This window comes from Sabethes cyaneus, chromosome 3 (assembly GCF_943734655.1).
Source record: "Sabethes cyaneus chromosome 3, idSabCyanKW18_F2, whole genome shotgun sequence".
NCBI lineage: Eukaryota > Metazoa > Arthropoda > Insecta > Diptera > Culicidae > Sabethes > Sabethes cyaneus.
Window position 1 is genome coordinate 125,550,929 of NC_071355.1, and position 22,264 is coordinate 125,573,192.

Here is a 22,264-nt window from a genome sequence, read left to right on the forward strand (position 1 = left end):
CGGCAAGAGTCAAATGGCAAACTCGCATTATCAAAACTTCGGGCCAGATGCAGTTGCAATTTGGGGTCGGCATGAAATCTTGGAGACCAAAGTAACGCGAAACTAGCGCGCCGTAAATTCTTAGATCTGGGCTCATGACGATCAAGGGACTAAATACCCCTTTTCCTGTTCAGCTGTCATCTCACACAAAACCATAACAAACTATCACGATTCAGTCCTAGTCTTAATATCATTCCATGTTTAATTCTTTCCTATTAATCATAACACAATAGGTTAAGAGTTTATTTCTAAATGTTTTGCCACCGCAAACAAAACTTCATTAAAAGTAAGAAGAGAATGAGGACTTAGCCGGAGACAACTAGCCAAGCATAGTTGGCGTAGGTCGAAACTTTTGCCAGAACTCGCTGGCGTTTGCTTTTGATGCAGATTTGGGTTATGTTTCATTTTTATTTAGTTAGTCATAGTAGATTCTTAAGCTAGCAAGAATTTACTATTACGGTCTGGAAGATTCTTCTGAGATCAATATCGACCGATGTCTCCGGTCAACTCCTTAACGGTAACGTCACTTCAATTTCTCATGAATCGTCCTGCAGCCGATTCATGAGAAATTCACCTTGGTGGTAATGTTATGTAACGATTTGTGGATTATTTGCTAGGTTTCACATGTTAATCACTCTCAAATTAGCTTAAGTAGTGTTAGACGTGTAAGCATACCTACGTTCTATGTCAAATGACAGTTGCCGCTCGCTTGAAATCACGCAATTGCATGCTGATAAGAGGGGCTGTCATAAAGTCTTCCGTTTCAATGCTGGAAAAAAGAACATAATAGCTGAAAGCACCAGCAAAACGTGCTTTTCGTCTCGTGAGTGCACCGGAGAACGGTCACCCAATTTGGACCGTCAGTAGCAGCTTTTGTTAAGTTAACCTGTGTCAGAAGACAGTCGGCGAATTTAGATCGGTTGTGGCAGCCTTAAAAATCGAATTACAGTGATAGTGCTGCAAAATACCCGTCGAATTTCGTTCGTGTAAGAATAACCGAGGCACGTAGCGCCAGGCATTAGCAGCAAGTGAGAAAAACCCGAATACGCCGAATATTGATCATGGCCGATAATAAGAGTCGAATTTTGACTTTGCACCAGATCGTGTCATGAAGAAGCCACACCATAAAAATAAAAGCTGAAGCGTCGTGCAAATCGCGGCGTAGAAACGAGAACGACTAGAGTGATAAAACCCTCCGAGGAGGTAATACTTCTACGCTCACAGTGAATGCGGACGGCTAATGTTGGATGACTTTCGTCCAGGGTTTTTGTTTCTCGTCCTCAGATCGCACGTCGGGATCTTCTGTTCCGGTTCCTGCTTTTCGAGCTGTGGCCGTGATCGAGATCAAAGGTCGGATATTTTCTCAACCAGCACATAACCGACGCAAGGTTGTGTCGAGACAGCGCTGTGCGATATTGATTCGATGCGGCACTAGATCGGGACGACTCTAGACTTCTCCAGCAGCCGATCGGTGCACAACGACTCGTGGACGATTTTGGCTTGGCGACGTTGCATGGTGACGACCATTGCATACGTCAGCGAGTTATGCTAAATGGCGGAGGATAAGAGATGGTGGAGCGAAGAGCAAGTAAGAATAGTCAATAAGAAAGTGGGAAGAGTGGCATGACGCCGAAGAAGAACATTTTTAGTGATAGAAAATAGAGTCGAGTTGTTAGGTGACGGGAAAGGAAGAGGATGAGAGGTAGTGAGTGGAAGAAGATGGGAAAATAAATATGGATGTTCTGGTGTAATTGTGATGCATTCAGTTGACGTTTTGGGAAAGCCATCATTTTATAGCTTTGCAGATTTGTGATGATGCAGCTACAAGGGGTCTCAGTACACCATAGAAAAAATCCTACCTTCTAAAACCCCCACATGCCAAATTTGGTTCCATTTACTTGATTGGTTCTAGAGTTATGAGGAAATTTGTGTTTCATTTGTATGGAAGACTCCCTCTTAGAAGGGGAAGAGGTCTCAGTACACCATAGAAAAAAATCTTACCTCCAACATGCGAAATTTAGTTCCTTTTGATTGATTAGTTCTCGAGTTATGAGGAAATTTGTATATTATTTGTAAGGGAGCCCCCCTCCTAACGAGAGGGGGGTCTCAATTCACCATAGAAAAAATTATTGCCTTCTGAAACCCCCACCTGCCAAATTTGGTTCCATTTGCTTGATTAGTTCTAGGTTTATGAAGAAATTTGTATTTCATTGGTATAGGAGCCCCCCCCCTTTAGAAGGGAAGGGGTCTCAGTACACCATAGAAAAAATCCAAACTTCTAAAGCCCCCACATGCCAAATTTGGTTCCATTTGCTTGATTGGTTTTCCTCGTGTTTTGAAGAAATTTGTGTTTCATTTGTATAGGAGCCCCCCCTCTTACGCCGTCCATAAAATTGGTCTCTCACCCTCTCCATAAAATTGCTGATCATTTTATCTTTCCAACGACATGTAAATTGTTCAGTTTCGTTCAGTAGTTTGGTAGTTATTAGCATTTGAAATCTTTCATTCCAACGTTACACTTCTATTTTTGTTTTCACAAAGTGCTACCCAGTCCCAGAGAGTAAACAAAGACGTAATCCTACGTCAAAAGTTGTGTAAGTGGCCGGGTAGACAAAAGAGGGGGAGCTGACAAATGGGGAGGAACGCAGAAAAGAGGAACAAGCGTTACCGCCATCCGGGGTGAGATTGTGCCACGGGGTGAGATTGTGCCAAAAACCAAAAATGTTTATTTGTGAAAATTTATTATATCTATAGCGACTGGTGACCTAAATTCAAAATGATGATGAACATAACATATTTATTCATAACTTAGAATGGAACACAGATAATATTAGCAAATTATTTAGCCTATACAGGGTTTCAAAGTTCGCGATCAAAAATACTCGGAAATAACGCTTGTAAAACATGTTCCGCATAAACCAATCCAAACAAGAAATCGCATCAACCTGCTATTTGGAAGGTATATAAACTAATCATTTACAATGTATTGAAAGGTTATTATGCGTTGGATAAGTTTTGATTACGAAAATAATATTTTTCGAAACTTTGTATTTTTCGAGCTTCACGGGGGTGAGATTGTGCCAAGCCATAATGATCGATCCAATTTGTGGATTTCACATATACAACAAAAATACGTCAGTATACACAAGTACACTCACATTCTTTACTATTATGCACAATATTTTGATAGATTAGATTGCATCATCCATTTTGGAGCACACAGCATCATACCTATGATAAATAATTTAAACTAAGTTTTACTTTTTCTCTGGAAATTTCAGATGCTTTGAATAAACACTCTAGTATAAAACGAATATATTATACCGTGTCTAAACTGCCAGTTTTAAGGAGGGGGAGGGGGTGTACATGTTCTGCGGCCGCGCGTTCTCGAACGAAGTAATGGTTACTTTTATTAAATGATCAAATAGGTGTGCCCCCTTAGGATACACCACTTCATATATCTCCCCCTTGTTAACCCTAGAAACGCAACTGGCTATATAAAGGCTGTCCATTGACTCATTTATAGTTATTTCAAACCTCCCCGGGCTATTTTCGTTCATACTTTTTGTATGATGCGTTGTTTTTGGCCGTCCCCCTGCCCCTAATAGTCCACTTAGTTCATGGACGGCCCCATATGAACTACTTTATTCTGATATTTATGTGTGTTGTTTATAAACATGCTAATATTCACTGTTTAGGTTTTTAGCTTAACTTTATGTTTTTGGCACAATGTCACCCCCTAGAAGGGGTGAGATTGTGCCAAAGTTTATGCACTTCTAGTAAAATTAGATTTTATTGTAACTAAACCATCTCTACGGTAGTTGTTAATTGAACTATTTAGTATATATTGACAGGTTTGAAATCAACTTAGTTCCTAAATTGTGTGTATACTGAGCTAAAGAACAAAAACATATGCTTTTTTGGCACAATCTCACCCCGGATGGCGGTACGTTATATTTTTGCATTATAAGCATTTCGGTTACAATAACTGATGTACCAGTAGCTGTGAGACAAAGGCGTTCCGAGTAAGATCGGGCTCTCAGCTAGTAAAATATATAACTAAAAACCCGAATTAATCCACCTAGCGGCGTGACCTAGCCTTTCTACTGCCACAAAAATCATTATTTAATTTCTCAAGAACATCTATAATTAACTTAACTATATTTTTAAATTTCCGTTCTGTATTTCTCAAAATCCTTATTTATCAGTAAAATTCACAACGTATTGCGTAGATAATTATATTTTCTTTCCTTGGGTGCAGAAATACTTGTAAGCGTCATTTATGTTACATGATGAACACCTTATTTAGTTTTGTAATATTTACGTGATTTATAGAAACAATGTAAACACAAAAGAATTTTTGCAGACTTGAATGAATATATATATATATATATATATATATATATATATATATATATATATATATATATATATATATATATATATATACTAGCTGACCCGACAAACTTCGTATTGCCAAAAATTAACCTGTGTTGTACATAAATCATGAATCTCGGATGATCTTTGTCACAATCTCGAGTTTTGCAAGTTTCTGAGGAGTTCAACCTTAGATGATTCATTTTGGAAGTTACGTAACTATGAAAGCATCCCAGGTAACCAATAAGCATCACCAATGCTATTCAAATATAGGCCAATAAGCATTTAAGTCGCCTTAAATGCTACTTAAATGCTATTTTGGCAAGGTATGCAGCTACTTTACTGATAACCTTCTTATAGTGCTGACAATGCTCATTTACAGCTAATTACCGACACGAAGAATTTGAATACAATTTTGGATGCCAATTTACAACACCTATGCAGTCAAAAAGCTAATATACAATAACGTGCAGTATAAAATGCCAGATACGCTGATTTGCTGCTTACGTTAAGGCTTATTAGTTACCAGGAATGGGTAGTTTAATATACAAATTTGCAATTTTTCCTCACAGTAAAGTAGAAAACAACTCCCTTGTCCCCTCATAGCATAGCCAGAAAGCGGATAGTAATATTCGTCATGATTGTACAACATTACGCCGAATATCATTTTGCGAAAAACCTTAAGCGGAAAGTACCATTTCACGGAAAACTTTTTAGTGGAAAGTACCATTTCGTGATCCTCTCCTTACTCGCTGTCGCGCGTTCCAGGAAACCCAGGTAGACCTAGGAAAATAAATAAACCTAGACAGCAGTGATTTCTGCGGGGAGTTGCCTCCTCAGAGTGGGCGGCGCTTCTGACGGCGGGTCACCGGCAACACTCGCGGCCGTCTCGTCCTGAATGATCTAGTGTTACTAAAGATAGCTTTGAGTGGTCTTGTTGATGACTAATGTTTTATGGAAGAGTCTCGAATTTCTCGATTTCGATTAGTTTTTGAGTTTCACAAAAATTTCTGTTTTTTTTGTATGAGAGTCCATATCCCCCTACCACAGGGGTGAGAGGTCTCTAACTATCATAAAATCAATTCAAGACTCCAAAATCTCCCACATGCCGAATTTGGTTCCATTGGCTTGATTAGTACTCAAATTATAAGGAAATTTGTATTTCATTTGTATGGGAGCCCCCCCTCTTAAAAGCGGAAGGGGTCGTAATTCACCATAGAAAAAAATTCTGCTATCTAAAACTCCCACATGCCAAATTTGGTTCCATTTGTTTGATTAGTTCTCGAGATAAGAGGAAATTTGTATTTTATTTGTATGGAAGCCCACCCTCTTAAAGGGGAGATGGGTCATAACTCGCTTTCTAAAGAGGAGAGGGGTCTCAATTCACCATAGAAAAAAACTTGCCTCCAAAACCACTTACATGTCAAATTTGTTCCATTTGCTTGTTTAGTTCTCGAGTTATGAGGAAATTTGTATTTCATTTGTATACGAGCCCCCCTCCTAAAGTGGGAAGAAGTCCTAATTCACCATAGAAAATATTCTTGCCTCAAAAAACACCCACATGCCAAATATGGTACCATTTGAATGATTAGTTCTAGAGTTATGAGGAAATTTGTATTTCATTTGTATAGAAGCCCCCCCTCTTAAAGTGGGGAGGGGTCCTAATTAACCATAGAAAATATTTTTGCCTCCAAAACCTCCACATGCCAAATTTGGTTCTATTTGCTTGATTAGTTCTCGATGTATGAGGAAATTTGTATTTCATTTGTGTAGAAGCCCCCCCCCCCTCTCAAAGTGGGGAGGGGTCCGAATTCACCATAGAAAATATTTTTGCCTCCAAAAACCTCCAAATGCCAAATTTGGTTCTATTTGCTTGATTAGTTCTCGAGTTATGAGGAAATTTGTATTTCATTGGTATAGGAGCCCCCCCCCCCCCCCCTCCTAAAGTGGGGAGAGGTCCTAATTCATCATAGAAAAAATTCTTGCCTCCAAAAACACCTACATGCCAAATTTGGTTCCATTTGCTTGATTAATTCTCTAGTTATGAGGAAATTTGTATTTCGTTTGTATGGGAGCCCCCCCTCACAAAGTGGGGAGGGGTCCCAATTCATCATAGAAAAAATTTTTGTCTCCAAAAACACACACATGCGAAATTTGGTTCCATTTGCTTGATTAGTTCTCGAGTTATGAGGAAATTTGTATTTCATTTGTACAGGAGCCCCCCCTCTTAAAAAGGGGAGGGGTCCTAATTCATCAAAGAAAATTTTCTTGCTCTCGAAAACCTTCACATGCCAAATTTGGTTCCGTTTGCTTGATTAGTTCTCGAGTTATGAGGAAATTTGTATGGAAGCCCCTTCTCTTAAAGGGGAGAGGAGTTATAATTCCCCTTATAAAGAGGGGAGGGGTCTCAATTTACCATAGAATAAATTCTTGTCACCGAAAACACCCACATGGCAAATTTTGTTCTATTTGCTTGATTAGTTCTCGAGTTATGCAGAAATTTGTGTTTCATTTGTATGGGAGCCCCCCCTCTTAGTGAGAGGAGGGGTCTCTAACCATCACTAAAACCTTTCCTGGCCCCAAAAATCTCTACATGCAAATTTTCACGCCGATTGGTTCAGTAGTTTTCGATTCTATAAGGAACATACGGACAGACAGACAGACAGAAATCCTTTTTTATAGATATAGATATATATAAAATTAGAAATTAACCCTCTAACGGGTCTACAGATGGCCTTAACTTTCGGGCTTTAGATCCACATACGAAACTTGTTTTGAATTGACAATATGAAATATGTGTTCATAGCAGATTTTTTGATATTAATACCATGAGTTCAAAAGTTCAAAGCATCTTTGAAAAACAAGAGTTCAGAAAAATTATTATATTTCGCTTTTGAAGAAAAAGGATATCTACAACAAAATGATTGATCTTAAAACTTTACTATTAGTTCAATTTGCAATATATCAGAATTAGAAAAAATAGCTGAATAGAGCATTAGATATGAAAAAGAGAAATGGAACTATTTCTTAGCTGGCGCTCCTTCAGATAATTATTTTTGCATGAAAATCAAAACTTAAGCTTCTTTTGAATGTACTTTCATGAAAAGATAGTCTTTAGCTTGATCGCATCGTTTTTACAATGTATCCCGTTAGAGGGTTAGGAAAACAAGATGAGGTCGAATAGTGCAAAAGTTGCGCTATAAACATGCTTGAGAATGGGAAATATGATTGATATGATTTCCAGTGCTTGTCAATTCAATTTAATTATTAAAACATGATACATGACACAAGATTTCTGTCTTTTGAAGTGTCACTGACGAAAACAAATCGTACAAGATTACTACCGTACAATGTTTTCCTCCTATTTTTCATATAAAATTTCTAAGCTCTAGTATCTATTGATGGGAAAGAGCTTCTATTGATGCCCCAAAATTATTTGAAGTTTATTTGGAAAAATCAACTCACTAGTATTTTTGATTCTATACACCACTATACCTACATGCTTAAATTAACTGCTTTTCTTCGCTTTTTGCTTTTCTTGTACAATTGTGAGTAACAGCAAGTGAAGAAAATGACAATTGAAATCTGAAATCATAGAAAAGAAAAAACTTTCCGATTGAATCCCACTAAAGTGGGATTTCGAATTTTGCATGGTGCGGTTTTGGCATGGTTCGGTTTTGGTAACAAAAGTATCCGTTTTTGGCAACACAAAATATTTTACTTCCAAAAGTATGCTTAAATATCAGTTAATTTCCGCATTACTTTAAATAACGAAAAATTATTGCCTTAATTGTGTTCATGAAGAAAAGTTTACGGTTATAGAACAATAATCGAATCGAACAATAATATTTTTATTGCCGTAGGACTACGTCTTACCGTAGGTCGCCAAAAACTTACTTGCACCGCACGGATAGCTCTTGGCGGATTTTGGAAACATAAAAAGGCAATCGTTGATTAATAACATTTAGTCAATTTCTAATGCATTTACATTCAATTTTGTCATATCAAAAAAGGGTCTCGATTTTGGCAACATAGGTGACACGCATTTGTTGCCAAATTCGAAATCCTACTGTATTTAGGATGTAGTATCTGTATTTGCGACAGATACGTATTTCGCCTACAACATGCAGGCTTCATCAGTGTCTTATTTCGAAGCGTATGCGTATCTGCCGCGAATAAATATTAAATAGTGGAGTTTAGTCGGAAAAAGTTTTTTCTTTTCATTAATTTCGGAGTTCATATTCCACATTCCACTAAGAGGCTTCAAAAACTTCAGACAATTGACATGTTTCTCACTTTTCTTGAATTTCAATGCAAATTTTATAATTGCAGATTGTCATCACATACACACATATATATACATACATACATACATACATACATACATACATACATACATACATACATACATACATACATACACACACACATACATCACACACATTGAATACAATCAACATTTGATTGATATGTTTTGATTTTACACGTTTTAACGGTTTAATATACGGTGCTTAAGTGTTAAAGTTTGAATAACTTTGAATGAACCGTCCGATTTTCAATAACTCGGCTTCGTTTAATAGATAATACAATAATTTAATTTAATAAGACAATAATTTTCAAATAATAATAAATTGTGTGATGTTTTACATTGAATTAATGCTTATATGTTACAAAAATATGCTTTAAATACTATTTTTTCACATTTCTTTATGTAACTTTCGAACTACAAGCCCAATCGTCATGAAATTTGGGTGTTAATGTTTTGAGAGGCTTCCCTTTCATATGCAATCAATTTGGTTCAAATCGGTTAAGGGACCTATGAGATAATGTCCCATATTTCTCGTATTTTTATACATAACTTTTGAACTAAAAGTCCGATCAGTATGAAATTCAATAGCGACCTATGGGACACCTAGACCTTTCATTTGACACTAAGAACATTAAGGGGACATGAACGACTAAAAATTTCAAAAAAATCATAATTTTTTACCTTTGTTATACTATATTACCTTTGTTATACTATAACAAAGGTTTAAAAATTGGTCGAAAAATCCGAAGTTGATCCGAGGCCAGGAGGGCCGAGTCACATATACCAATCGATAAGGTTCGACGAATTGAGCAATGCCTGTGTGTGTGTGTGTGTGCATGTGTGTATGTGACGCTTGACTTTAGTCGTCTGTTTCTCGGAGATGGCTGGACCGATTCGTTTGCTATTACGCTTATTTGAAAGGTGTTATCACCTTGTAGATCACTAGTGAATGGTTTTGCGGGCCGACATTTTGTTTGAAAGTTATAGGCAAAAATGTAAAAATTACGTGACATGATTTTCTCCGGAACCGCACAACCGATTTCAACAATCTTAGTAGCAAATGAAGGCTCTTGCTACTGCAAATTTTTTGTAGAGAGTTTTATCGCAAACAATCAAGCGGTTCAAAAGTTATGCTTAAAAATGTGCTTTTTCAAGGTGTCAATTAGTCGAACGTTTCTCAGAGATGGCCATGTAGGTAATATAGCCTCATAGATCACTATTGATTTGTTTTTTGATTGGATGTTTAATTTGAAAGTTATGAGCAGTCGTGTACAGCATAATAAAAGTTACAATTATTTATAACGTATTTAACCAGATAAGTAATCAGATTTCAATTATTTTAGTATCAAACAGGAGGCCTTCATACTGTGAACATATCTGCTAAATATTATTGGAATTGGCCTTACCAGTCAAAAGTTAATTGAAAAACATTGATGAAATTATTCAAGCAAACTTTACTGATATGAACCAAATAGAAAAAAACGCCATCATGTGCTCTAGCGTAAAAATGCTAAATTTTCCAGGTGGTGTGTCTTTGGAAAAGTTTATTTAAAAAATCTGGCGCAACTTTTTACACTATTAGGATGACCGTAAATCTATCTATTAGGGTGATACAAATTTTTGTTTTTTTAAATGCGTCCAAAAAAGTACAGTGTCTCCACAAAAGTTATAGAACACAGTAAAATAAGCAACTTTGCTGTACATAGTAACTATCTATCTCTTACTGGTCGCGAAGTGTAACGATTTTTTTAAAAATGCAGCGAAAATTAAAAAGTTGAGATATCGAAAAGCAGTTACGTCACAATTTATTTAGATAAGTAATTTTTACACGTCAAAAAAAAATTCACTCAAATCGATCCTCTAAGATACTGCGATACACGCACAGTCGCTGAAAACATATGATTTCGAGGAGAGCGCGTTTAAACTATTGTACAGCACTGCACTTCCCTTCAAGTGATCCAACAGTTTTACTGTAAATTCTCAACGAGACCACGTACCGAAAAATACTATGGGCTCAACATTTCTAAAGATAAAAGCCTTCTGAAAATGCAAAACAAACAAGTTTTTCGATTTTCCAGTGAGGGTCCCCCTTCAGTTTCTGAATTCAGCTAAAGTACAACATATGACATCTTTAAGTACCTACTCAAAATTGCAAAAGTAGCTCATTTGTTGCCATATAAAGTGTCCAGGGTTACATTGGCCACAGCTGGACACATTCTAGGAACGTTCCGAATACATCCAGGAAAACGGACAGTTGCTCACTTAAACCAAACCCCAGAATGTCACCCCGCTATTAACTCAAAATAACAAATTATACAAATAAAAGGAAGACATTTTTTGATTGCTTTGGAATATTATACAAATTTATCAGTATATTACATAGACATCGAGCAAATCGATCGACAGTAGGGTCGAGCAGGTGAAAGACTTGGGAGTGATACTGGATGAAAAACTATCATTCAGGCCGCACATATCAACGACTATTGAAAAAGCTAGTCGACGACTTGGATTTATATTCAAAATAGCCCGTGAATTTGATGACCCTCTGTGCTTTAAAGCTTTATACTGTTCATTGGTCCGATCAACTTTAGAGTTTGCCAGCGTTGTTTGGTGCCCGCATCAGGCAACTTGGAACATGAGACTAGAAAGCATTCAGCGTAAATTTGTTCGTTATGCCCTGCGAAATCTTCCATGGAACGATCCTCAGAATTTGCCTTCTTACGAAGATCGCTGTCGGTTGTTGGGTATAAAAACGTTAGATCAACGTCGCCGGGCATCACAAGCAGTATTCATTGTAAAGCTAATTACTGCGGAGTATGATGCCCCAGATCTATTATCACAAATCGGATTCTACGCACCTACCAGAGTTTTGCGTCCAAGGACTATGCTTCATGTGGAATTCCAGTCAACCCAGTATGCAGCCTTCTCACCGATTTCATCAATGGTGCGACAGTTTAATCGATATACTGATCTTTTTAATTTTACTGAAACTTCATCTGTGTACCGGCGAAGATTACTAGAAAGTGACTTGTAATGTTTTATGTAAATTGTAATGTATTATGTATAATTGTAATTGTGCAATATGCAATGTCCTGAAATCAAAAGATAAAGTAATTTTTTTTACTTGCACCTGACCGTTTTGTAGAAACTCCGTGTGTCATTGCTGACGAACCTCTCCTCTGGACTGGCGAGCACGTGCTTTTCGTACTGACGTTTTCAGACGGTGGGTTCTTTTTTCCGCAGCTCTACCAGGACGAACCAAAAAGATTCGCGCAGAGTCTCGTTCCTCACATTGGAATCGTGTGAAGAAATTCTACAGAGGATTCGCACAGAATACCTTGCGTATAAAAGCAGGATTCTTATAGGAGAATCCAAGAGTTTAATCCCAGGGATAGCTATAATTCGGCACGGGAATCGCCTGCACTATGAACTGTTCTGTTCTGACGTGTAGACGCAGTAAGCTACTCATATATATTGAACTATTGACATCCTATCATTTATCACGCAAATCAAATCAAATATTCATGCTGCGGCAGATCCTCCAAAAAGTCCATGAATACAGAATTCAACGCACAATTATTTCATTGATTTCAAAGTTGCGTATGATACCATCGACCGTAAAATCATGGCTATTCTCAGTGGCGACTCGTGGTGGTTTAGCTTACCTGTTCAACCAGCGAAAAATACAAATTAATACGCAGCTTTTTTTATTATCGAAATTCTATATTTTATTCATAAAACAAACATTAGGTGTATGCACGTAGCGCTTGCTATGTTGCGTAAACGGTGTATTTCGTGTATATGCTGCCGCAATTCGCATAGCAGTTCCGGTTTCTATGGAAGCGGCAGAGTAGCGGCAGTATAAATACGCAATACTCCGTATACGCAACATAACAAGCGCTACGGGAATACCCCTATTATTTAAATAACAACGGAATACGGCGGTTTACTTTATCAGCAAACCCGTCTCTGAATTTTAACTACGAACCTAAGACTTTCCGTTCAATTTACCTATTGAACCAAATTCAAGAATAACCACCACACGCACCACAAGCAATATGCGTAAGTTGTTCAATGCTAAAGATGAACGAGTTAATGAGAAAATTTTGCGAATAATGCATGCCATCCCCTTCGTACCAATACATTGTCCTGGTGCTAATCTCTAAATCTAAAGCAACGTTCAAGCGTCATATTGAACGTTTTGCTCATTAGCTTCGTAACTCGATAAAATGGAATCAAAGCGCAGGCCATAGGAAAATGGGGTAGTAAGTTGTTCAATGCTGAAGATGAACGAGTAATGAGACAATAATGCGCCCGCGCCTTCGAGTAAAAGCTGTTTCACATTCTCTTTTTATCTCTTTCGTACCCAGAATCAACACCAGGAATAATGTGTTGGTACTTATATGCTTGTGCATTGAGATCAAAGCAACGTTCAAACGTCGTGTTGAACGGTTTGCTCAGCAGCTTCGTAAACTAAACTAATAATTTACCGAATTATTCGTATTGCATGTGCGTCGGTTCAAACGAAATCATGAACTAGTGATGAAAAAAAATTTTGTCGGGTTGAATTTTGTTGCCTGTCCTATGAACAGGTTGAACATGCGGACGAGTCGCCACCCTATTCTAAACTCGCATGGGACTTCATCAACGTGATGGTCCCTCATGTGGGCTGTTCAACATGCCGTTACAGGATGTTATGAAAGGAGCAACACACAGGCACAATCTTCAGCAAATCTAGTTAATTCGTGTGCTTTCCCAATGAAATGGATAATGTCGATAGAACAGCATCTGTGATGGTGGCTGAACAAACTAAAACTCAAAGTAGTGAAGATTGGGCTGAAGAAAAATGCGTCCAAACTAAAGTACCGTGAACCGCTAGTATGACGCACATGCTAATAGCTGGTAACTCGGTCTTAATAACGACTGAGTTTGTTTTGTTTCGAACATCGAGCTGCTATGCTGCCCGTTCTCCCGGTACTCGACACTCGACAGTGCCTGAGTCGAGTCGAGTTGCACGACATGACTTATAAAATTGAGCCCATATTCATTCGATTTACTGTCCTTGTAACGCTGATGTCTTTTGAGTAGATGTCGTTTTTTGTGTTAATTTTCTATCATGAGAATATTGCAAACTGGGGCCCCTAATCTCAAAGGCCCGGGGGGACCCTTTGGCTCCCAGTTCGCCCCTGTAAGTACTTTTCGTTACATGTTCATTTCTCGAACTTCTTAAGTGCACCCCAATTTAGATAACAAAAACGTAGTTAAAAGCAGCATATATGGCACACCGCGCAGACAAAACAAACTGTTCACAGCTATTCTCTCTTACTACACACACCACTGCTGGTGCACCGTGAGCGTTCGTTTATCGAGGAAAAAGTGTACCTAGCACAAAATGATGTAGCTACATCACAAAAACGAAAACGAAATAAGCTTGCTGTTTTCCATCATGGGATTGTTATGCGAAGGAAGGTAGTACAGCTTCAAAACAAAAAAATAATTCAGTACTCAAGTCAGAAAAATATTAGACTGTCAGAAAAACTTAATAATCTCAGATTCGTCCAAATTTTAAAATTTTTAAAAAGACTGCGCGCAAGAAAAATTGTTGCATATTCAATTCTACAAAGAATAGATCAAAAATCTTATAACATAACATTGTTTCAAGTAGCGTCTTGTTATTAAACCCTTAGGAGCCGTAGGGTGATTTATATATTTTGGACTGGTGTTACGCGTACTCTATTTTGGACTTTTACAGGTGGCTTTTAGAGTGGGCGTAACGCTTGTCTCAAATACATAAATCACCCTATTCATTACTTTTATAATCTTACTTTTCTTCGAAGTCTGAAAAATTTCTTTTATTACATTCGCATAAGAATATTAATGTTAATAACTCTAATTTCAATTGCAGGAACACGAAAAAATATGCCTGACTCCTAAAGTGGATCAACTAGAAAGCGATGATGATGACGTTATTTACTGTGGAAGTGAAATATTGCCGGCGCCAATATTATCTAACATCAGAACAACTACATCTAACACACAAAACATGTCTTCGTTCCTCCTCAATTTCAACCTTATTAGTAAAATCAATACAATGTCTATGCAATCAGCCTGTAGCAGTAGTCGTTCAATCAACCACCAAAAAATTAATGCAGTAGACAGTTCCTCTGAGCAACTGCGACACCTGCCTCGACGCACGAGAAATGTGGTTACGCTAACTAAATGCACTTCGATACCGCTATCATCACCATGTGGACAATTTCTTTTAAAAAGTATCAAAAGCGTAATGTCAAATGACTACAGACGAGAACGCTTGGAACGTTTAGAACGATTCTGTTTTGCACCACCCTTAATAAAAGACGGAACAGGTGTAATAAATCGTCCCAAGTGGATGCATAAAAGTAGAATAAAACCAAGTGTAACAATATCTTACAAGAAAGGTCCTGATGAGCCACATGATACACATAATTTTAAGTTTCCTAGGCGTCAATTTTCTGTACAATGCAAAAGACGGAATTTTCTGTTTTACAACAAGCTGTTGCTTAACAAATGCAGACCATGTGCGATAAAATTGGAAAGACTGACCGCTCAAGAAATAGAAAATCGGAATATTGATATCAGACTGAAAAATCTCGACATCACCAAAAGTAAGATGTCGTATATAGAGCATAAAAGAAAAAAATGCGAGGTAAAACATGTGGTTGTGGATTGCATTGATTTGTGTTCGTCAGAAGAAGAAGAAATAGGAATGAAGATTCATGATCAGGCTGGTTCTTTTACCTCTGATGATTCAACAAACCAAAACGCAACAGATATAGGTAGAACTCGCCAAATAGCCATGAGAATTTGCTCACAGGCTACACCCACTGTAGATGTCTGCTCAAATTCGTTGCCTTGTTTTCGAAATGCCGTTGAAGCGAACTCAGTCTTGGCTATAGGAAATAACAAGCCTAATCATTATCAGACTATACAACCATTAACGCCAACGTTACATCTGTTTTCCAGTGTTAGCAGTGAAACTCTCAAGAATACTAGTTCTATAGCTCATGTATCGCACGTGATAGATATTGAATCTGCGGATTCCGCTGTCGAGATGAGCCATCGTTACCTTAACAACTTGGACAATTTAACGGATGTAAAGGAAAATCGTGTGAGCGATTGGCTTAATGATACAGCTATTTCCATAGAAAACACAATTCATGATTCCCAAACCCATTTACAATTTGCTTCAACGATAACATCTCGAGGGCTCAGTTCAGCAACATTAATAAATACACCAAGTAAGCTATCACATAATAATGGGTCCAAATCATTGCCACCGTTAATGAAGCTAACATCCTCTGAATTAAGAAAATAATAATAATAATAATAATTATGTTTGTAGCCATAAAATTTCAATTTTCATTAGGTTTATATTAATTCAGTTAAATCTATAGATATAAAAATATATGTAAATTGAACTGTAATAATACATTGTTTTTGGATGTAAATTTTCTTATATTCTTCCGAAATGCAAAACATGCAGTTGATTTAGTTGCCAGCAATAGGAAATACGGGTTAGCAACGAAAAGCTAAAACGCATAAGGCATCATCACAAATCTGCAAATCTATTAATGGCTTTCTCAAAACGTCGACTAAATATTTCGTCATTATGCCAAAACATACATATTTATATCTCCCATCTTCTACACACTACCTTTTATTTTTTAGGTTTCCTGTCATCTAACTCTACTCTACTCTACTCTATTTTTCTATCGATAAACATTTTCTTCTTGGGCATCAACCCACTCTTCCTACCTTCTTATGGACTATTCTTACTTGCTCTTCGCTCCATCATCCATTATCCTCCGCCACTTAGCATCACCCGCTGACGTATGCAATGGTCGTCGCCATGCAACGTCGCCAAACTAGCTATAATCTGTCACGAGTCGTCGTGCACCGATTGGCTGCTGGAGAAGTCTAATGTCACACCGGTCTAGCACCGCACCGAATCACTGACGCAATGCGCTGTCTCGACGCCACCTTGCGTCGATTGTGTGCTGGTTCAGGAAAATGTCCGACCGATGATCTCGATCACGGATGCAGCTGCAAAAGGAGGGACCGAGGACGAAGATTCCAACATGAAGTCAGAGGAAAAAACATGAACGGCAGTCATCTAAAAAACATTAGCCGGCTACGATCACTATGAGCATCAAAGTATTAAGGTAAGATGGGGCAAAGAGTGTCACCTGAATATGAATATATGGTACTACCACCTGCCTTAGCAGAACATTCGTTCATAGCAATGAGCCTATCATGTCAAAAAGTGTTCCGTCTGCCGCCGAGGTGATCAAACTTATGTTCGATGTTGAGTGGACTGTATGGTTCGGGAAGGGAACAATCGTTACGGAGAAAAATTCTACTCTTCTGGTTCTTAAAAGGACCTTTTGGGTGCAACGACGCTCCGCGAATGCTTCGATAGAAAATTTACTGCGGAACTATTGTTCCCTTCCCGAACCATACAGTCCATTCAACATCGAACATAAGTTTGGTCCTGCGAGCCGGATAAGGAAATCCGACCCAAAAGATTATAATCCAACCCGAGGATTATAAACCGATTCAAACCGAAGTGTGCCTTGCTGTTTTACAAGCCACCCGAAAATTATTTTATAAATTTCGCGGTTCTCGAACAAAAAAAAACTGCGTACCGCGTGCCGTAACGTGTTTATTCGTGTTCTGCCGTCCGCGCCGCTTGTGAAAAAACCGACTGCGCATCGTACTAGTGAACGTGTTTGATCGTGTTCTGTCGCACATTGTCCGTACATAGAAGAGAACCCGTTACGTGATTGACTTTGTGGGACGTGTTTGATCGTGTTCTGTCGTGCACACTGTTCGTGCAAAGGGAAGTGCGCGTCGCGGGATCGAATTTTCATATCGTGTTCGAACGTGTTCCGTCGTGTGTGATCAAAAATAATCACGTCGCGTGTGCATAAAAAAAATAAAAATGCCTATAGAACGTTCGCCAAATCCAAAGCAGCAAGACGATGAACAAAATAGTGAAATATTCCGCGGATTTCGAAGTGATGAAATGGGCGCTGCAGGTATGACGCGTTCGAAAGAATTAGCTGCAGTTTGTCGTCAGCACAATCAGGTGCAGCAAAAAGTAGTGCGTATACGAAATGTATTGCGAGACGAAAGTGGTATGGTATTGGCCCAGCTAAATGTGATTTCGAAAAACCTGTCAGCTGCGTATACCGAATTCAGCGGATTTCACAGTGAAATGATGGTCCTCATTACTGATGATGAAGTTTCCGAAGAAGAAGTGTACGAACAATTTGAAAAACTGTACAATTTTGTGTCTACGATTGTCGAAGATCGTATTTTAACCGCTAAAGCCCATTCACTCGTTCCGTCGCCGGCATCATCGCAAATGATTATACAACAGCAGCCTTTAAAAATGCCCATTCCGACCTTTAGTGGTGATTACTCCGCGTGTCCTAAATTTAAAGCCATCTTTCAGGATCTGATGGCCAAGTCAGGTGATTCTGATGCTATTAAACTTTATCACCTTGATAAGGCACTGATCGGTTCCGCTGCCGGTGTGCTTGATGCTAAAATTTTGAGCGAAGGAAATTACAGCCAAGCATGGGATGTGCTGACTGAACGGTTTGAAAATGAAAGAGTAATCGTAGAGTCACACATCAGAGGACTACTAAATTTGCAGAGAATGTCGGCAGAGACTTATAAGGATTTGCGTAGCCTGCTAGACGAGGCAACATGGCATATCGAAAGCCTACGTTTTCTAAAGCAGGAGTTGACCGGTGTCTCTGAGCATATGGTAGTATACCTGATTTCTAACGCCCTTGATAATTCCACACGAAAAGCTTGGGAAGCAAGTCTCAAGAGAGCAGAATTGCCGAAGTACGATCCAACGATTGCGTTTCTCAAATCCAGATGCCAAATACTGGAGAATTGTGAAACAGCATCCCGGCCATTAAGCCATCAACCCAAACCGAAGAATCCTCCTATGCCCGTGAAGATGCCACTACACCGAAGCCACACCGCTGTGGCAAAGCCAGCCGAAATGAAATTTCCCGTCAACGTTTGTGTATTCTGTGGTGGCCAGCATCTGAATTTTCAATGTAACAAATTGAACGACCTCTCCGCTGCTCAAAAGATAGAAAAGGTCAAAGCATCTGGAATTTGCTTTAATTGCTTTAGAAGAGGACATCGCTCCAAGGACTGTCCTTCCGAAAAAACCTGTCGCAAATGTCAAAAACGACATCACACCCAACTCCACGATGATGCAGAAGCTGCAACCCGAGAAGTAAGCCTAAGCTCTTCTGTCCCAAATGAACAAGCTGATGCTCCGAAGATTGTCGCACCCGAGATTGAATCGATTTCAACGACTTGTTCTGGTAACCATACTCAAGCCACGAAAACAGTGCTACTACTGACCGCAGTGATAAATGTCTTTGATCGAAAGAATGAACTGCACCCATGCCGCGTGCTGCTAGACAGCGGTTCGCAAGTGAACTTTATTACCGAACGAATGGCCAATTTGCTGGCTATCCCGAAGCAACGTGCTATGGTCCCAATCATTGGAATTAATGCTCTCCGGACGCACGCAAAGGACAAGATAAAAGTACACTTTTGTTCCCGCTATTACGATTACCACAATCAACTTGAATGTTTGATCATACCGAAGATAACTGAACCTATACCGACAACGAAGATTGACATTACGCACTGGAATATTCCAAATGGATTTATTTTAGCCGACCCTGAATTTCATACGCCAGCGAAGGTGGATTTATTAATAGGCGCAGAGCTATTTTGTGATTTGATAAAACCTGGACACCTACAGCTTGCCGAGAATTTACCGAAACTACGAGAAACCAGCCTAGGGTGGATTGTAGCCGGAGCAGTAGAAGCAAATTTATTGCCAGCCTCGTTGCAGCATGCCAATTTAGTTTCTGTTGGTGACGTTGACGATTGGATGCGTCGCTTTTGGGAAATAGAAGATGTTCCTAATGTAAGTAAATATTCATCCGAGCAACAAGCGTGCGAGGAACATTTTAAGAATACTTGCCGTCGAAATGAGAGTAGCAGATTTATTGTTCGGTTGCTGTTTAAAGAGAATTTTTTCCAATTGACTGACAACCGTGCACTCGCTCTCAAGCGATTTTCCTTTTTGGAGAAGCGACTACAACGAGATCCAAACTTGAAGGTGCAATATCAGGACTTCATCCGAGAATACGAGTCTCTCGGCCATTGCCACGAGATCGATGAATCTAAAGATCCTCCTGACGTGCGCATGTATTATATGCCACATCACGCGATAATCCGTCCTTCTAGCAGCAGCACTAAATGCAGAGTGGTGTTTGATGCTAGTGCAAAGCCGAAACCTTCAGCAAAATCTCTCAACGATGTACTCATGGTTGGCCCAGTAGTGCAGGACGACCTGTTCTCAATTATGCTACGCTTCAGAAAGTATAAGTACGTGTTTTCGGCCGACATAATGAAAATGTATCGTCAGATTTTAGTGGCACCAGAATATTTCAACGCATATTTTGGAGGGAAAACGATGGAAACGATATGGACGATGCACTATCCGGCGCCGATGCTCTCTATGAAGCTGTTGAGATCCGACACCAATTGCAGACGCTGCTCAACCGAGGGGGTTTCACCATTCATAAATGGTGTTCGAATTCCGATGCATTCAGGGACATACCTGAACAGTGCCGAGAGAAAAAAATGCCCGTACCTGAATACGGAGCAAACGAGGTGATTAAGCTGTTGGGTTTACTATGGGATCCACGAAATGATATTTTCCTCATTGTAAATACCCACCATCAGCCGCCGACTCGTGATTTCATAACCAAAAGGATCATTTATTCTGAAGTAGCTAGACTTTTTGATCCTATTGGACTGATATCCCCTGTCATTGTGTTAGCTAAACTACTGGTACAGCAACTATGGAAGAAGAAAGCTGAATAATGCAGAATCGTATGCATTACATGGTTTTGCTGATGCATCTTCTGTCGCGTACGGTGCCTGCATCTACTTAAGAAGTGAGTTCGCTGACGGTTCAGCACATTTACGACTTTTAAGTAGCAAATCAAAGGTAGTACCGCTTAGTGATTTATCCATACCACGCAAAGAATTGTGTGCTGCTTTATTGCTAGCTCGATTGCTGAGCAAAGTAATTCCTGCCTTGAAGATGGAACTCCGAGAAGTTGTCCTATGGTCGGACAGTACGGTTGTATTGTCCTGGATGAAAAAACCACTTGATCAGCTACAACAATTTGTTCGCAATCGCATCGCTGAAATACGTGAACACACCGCAGAGTATCAATGGAGTTATATACGATCGCAATCCAATCCTGCAGATATTATCTCCAGAGGCATTGAGTAAGAACTGTCTGTGGTGGAATGGACCATCATTTCTTGTCCACACACAATACCACGTTGATCGCATGAAAAATGTACCAGATGTACTTCTGCCTGAACTGAAAGCCGTCGTCGCTACCTCTACTGTAAGTTCAGATCACTTTCCATTTCTGTACAAGTTTGATAATTTCCGGAAACTTCAACGCATTATGGCGAACATTATTCGGTTTATCGATAACTGCCGAAAGAATCCGCTTAATCGTCTTACATTATGCTATCACACAATTAACGAGCTGAGACGAGCAAATATAGTCATCTTGAAGGTAATACAGGTGGCATATTTAGGCGATGAGATTAAACGTCTTTTAGCCAACCAACCAGCTAAACGTATTGGGAATCTTAGACCCATATACCACGATGGCATCCCAAGTAACACAATTGGTTTTAAATAAGAATTGATAACAGATTTAAAACAAAGCTAATTGCTGACCTTTCGTTTTCGCATACTCATTTAAAACCAATTTCCGACTGAAAAAGCGCAAGAAACGAGCTAAAATGTAACATCTTTGTGAAATATTTCAAAGTGACGCCTATGCGTTGCATGGCTTTTGTACTACCAACAGAAAAGCGCAAATAACTGTTGAAGGGATTTTTTCTGACATTTCCCTGGAGTTATGTATTTACAAGCAAAATAATGTAAGACATTTTTCGCAAGATAAAATGGCTAAAGTATATTTCGGTAATTCATCAATCACTCAAAGCAACATTGTAGCCTTCACATAATCCAAACTAAAGTGCGATCTCAAATTTATCGTGAACTTTGCCATTCTACTTCCGAAAAATTGATGCGCTCAAGATTTACTTCTATAAGCAAAAGTTGAGTGGAATCAAAATAAATATCATTTTATGACAATCTCACATAACATGCTCATCTCTTTGAAAACGTGTGGGATATTTCATATTAATTATGTTATATGTCCCTTTTATACATAAAATCATTCTACGAGACAAAAATATTGATCTATTTCATTATATTTTGGGGCAGTCATCGGCCATGTTTATACAAGATTGACTACAAATGAGCACACCGATAGTCGAAAAATTCGAAACCAATGAAAAGTTATACTCTATGAATTTTGTTTTGCGTTAACTTACAACTGATTCACAGTT

At 38.8% G+C, this 22,264-nt stretch overlaps 2 protein-coding genes across 4 annotated transcripts in view; both read left to right on the forward strand.

The window, feature by feature from the left end:
• The window catches only part of LOC128743673 (uncharacterized), a 330,438-nt gene extending 314,273 nt beyond the window's left edge, over positions 1–16,165 (forward strand). Inside the window, exon 5 of one of the 3 annotated variants that reach the window (XM_053840296.1) lies at positions 14,631–16,162. In XM_053840296.1, coding sequence (XP_053696271.1) covers positions 14,631–16,079 — 1,449 coding nt within the window. In that variant the 3' untranslated portion in view covers positions 16,080–16,162. Of the gene's footprint in view, positions 1–14,630 lie in introns of all 3 variants that reach the window. The other 2 variants (XM_053840297.1, XM_053840295.1) reach the window with 2 other exon arrangements.
• Positions 16,166–17,705: 1,540 nt separating this feature from the next.
• On the forward strand, positions 17,706–20,701 carry LOC128740109 (uncharacterized). The gene is made up of 2 exons (XM_053835619.1): positions 17,706–20,200; positions 20,281–20,701. The coding sequence occupies exons 1-2, from the start codon at positions 17,706–17,708 to the stop codon at positions 20,699–20,701; spliced, it is 2,916 nt and encodes a 971-aa protein (XP_053691594.1).
• Positions 20,702–22,264: the final 1,563 nt, after the last annotated feature.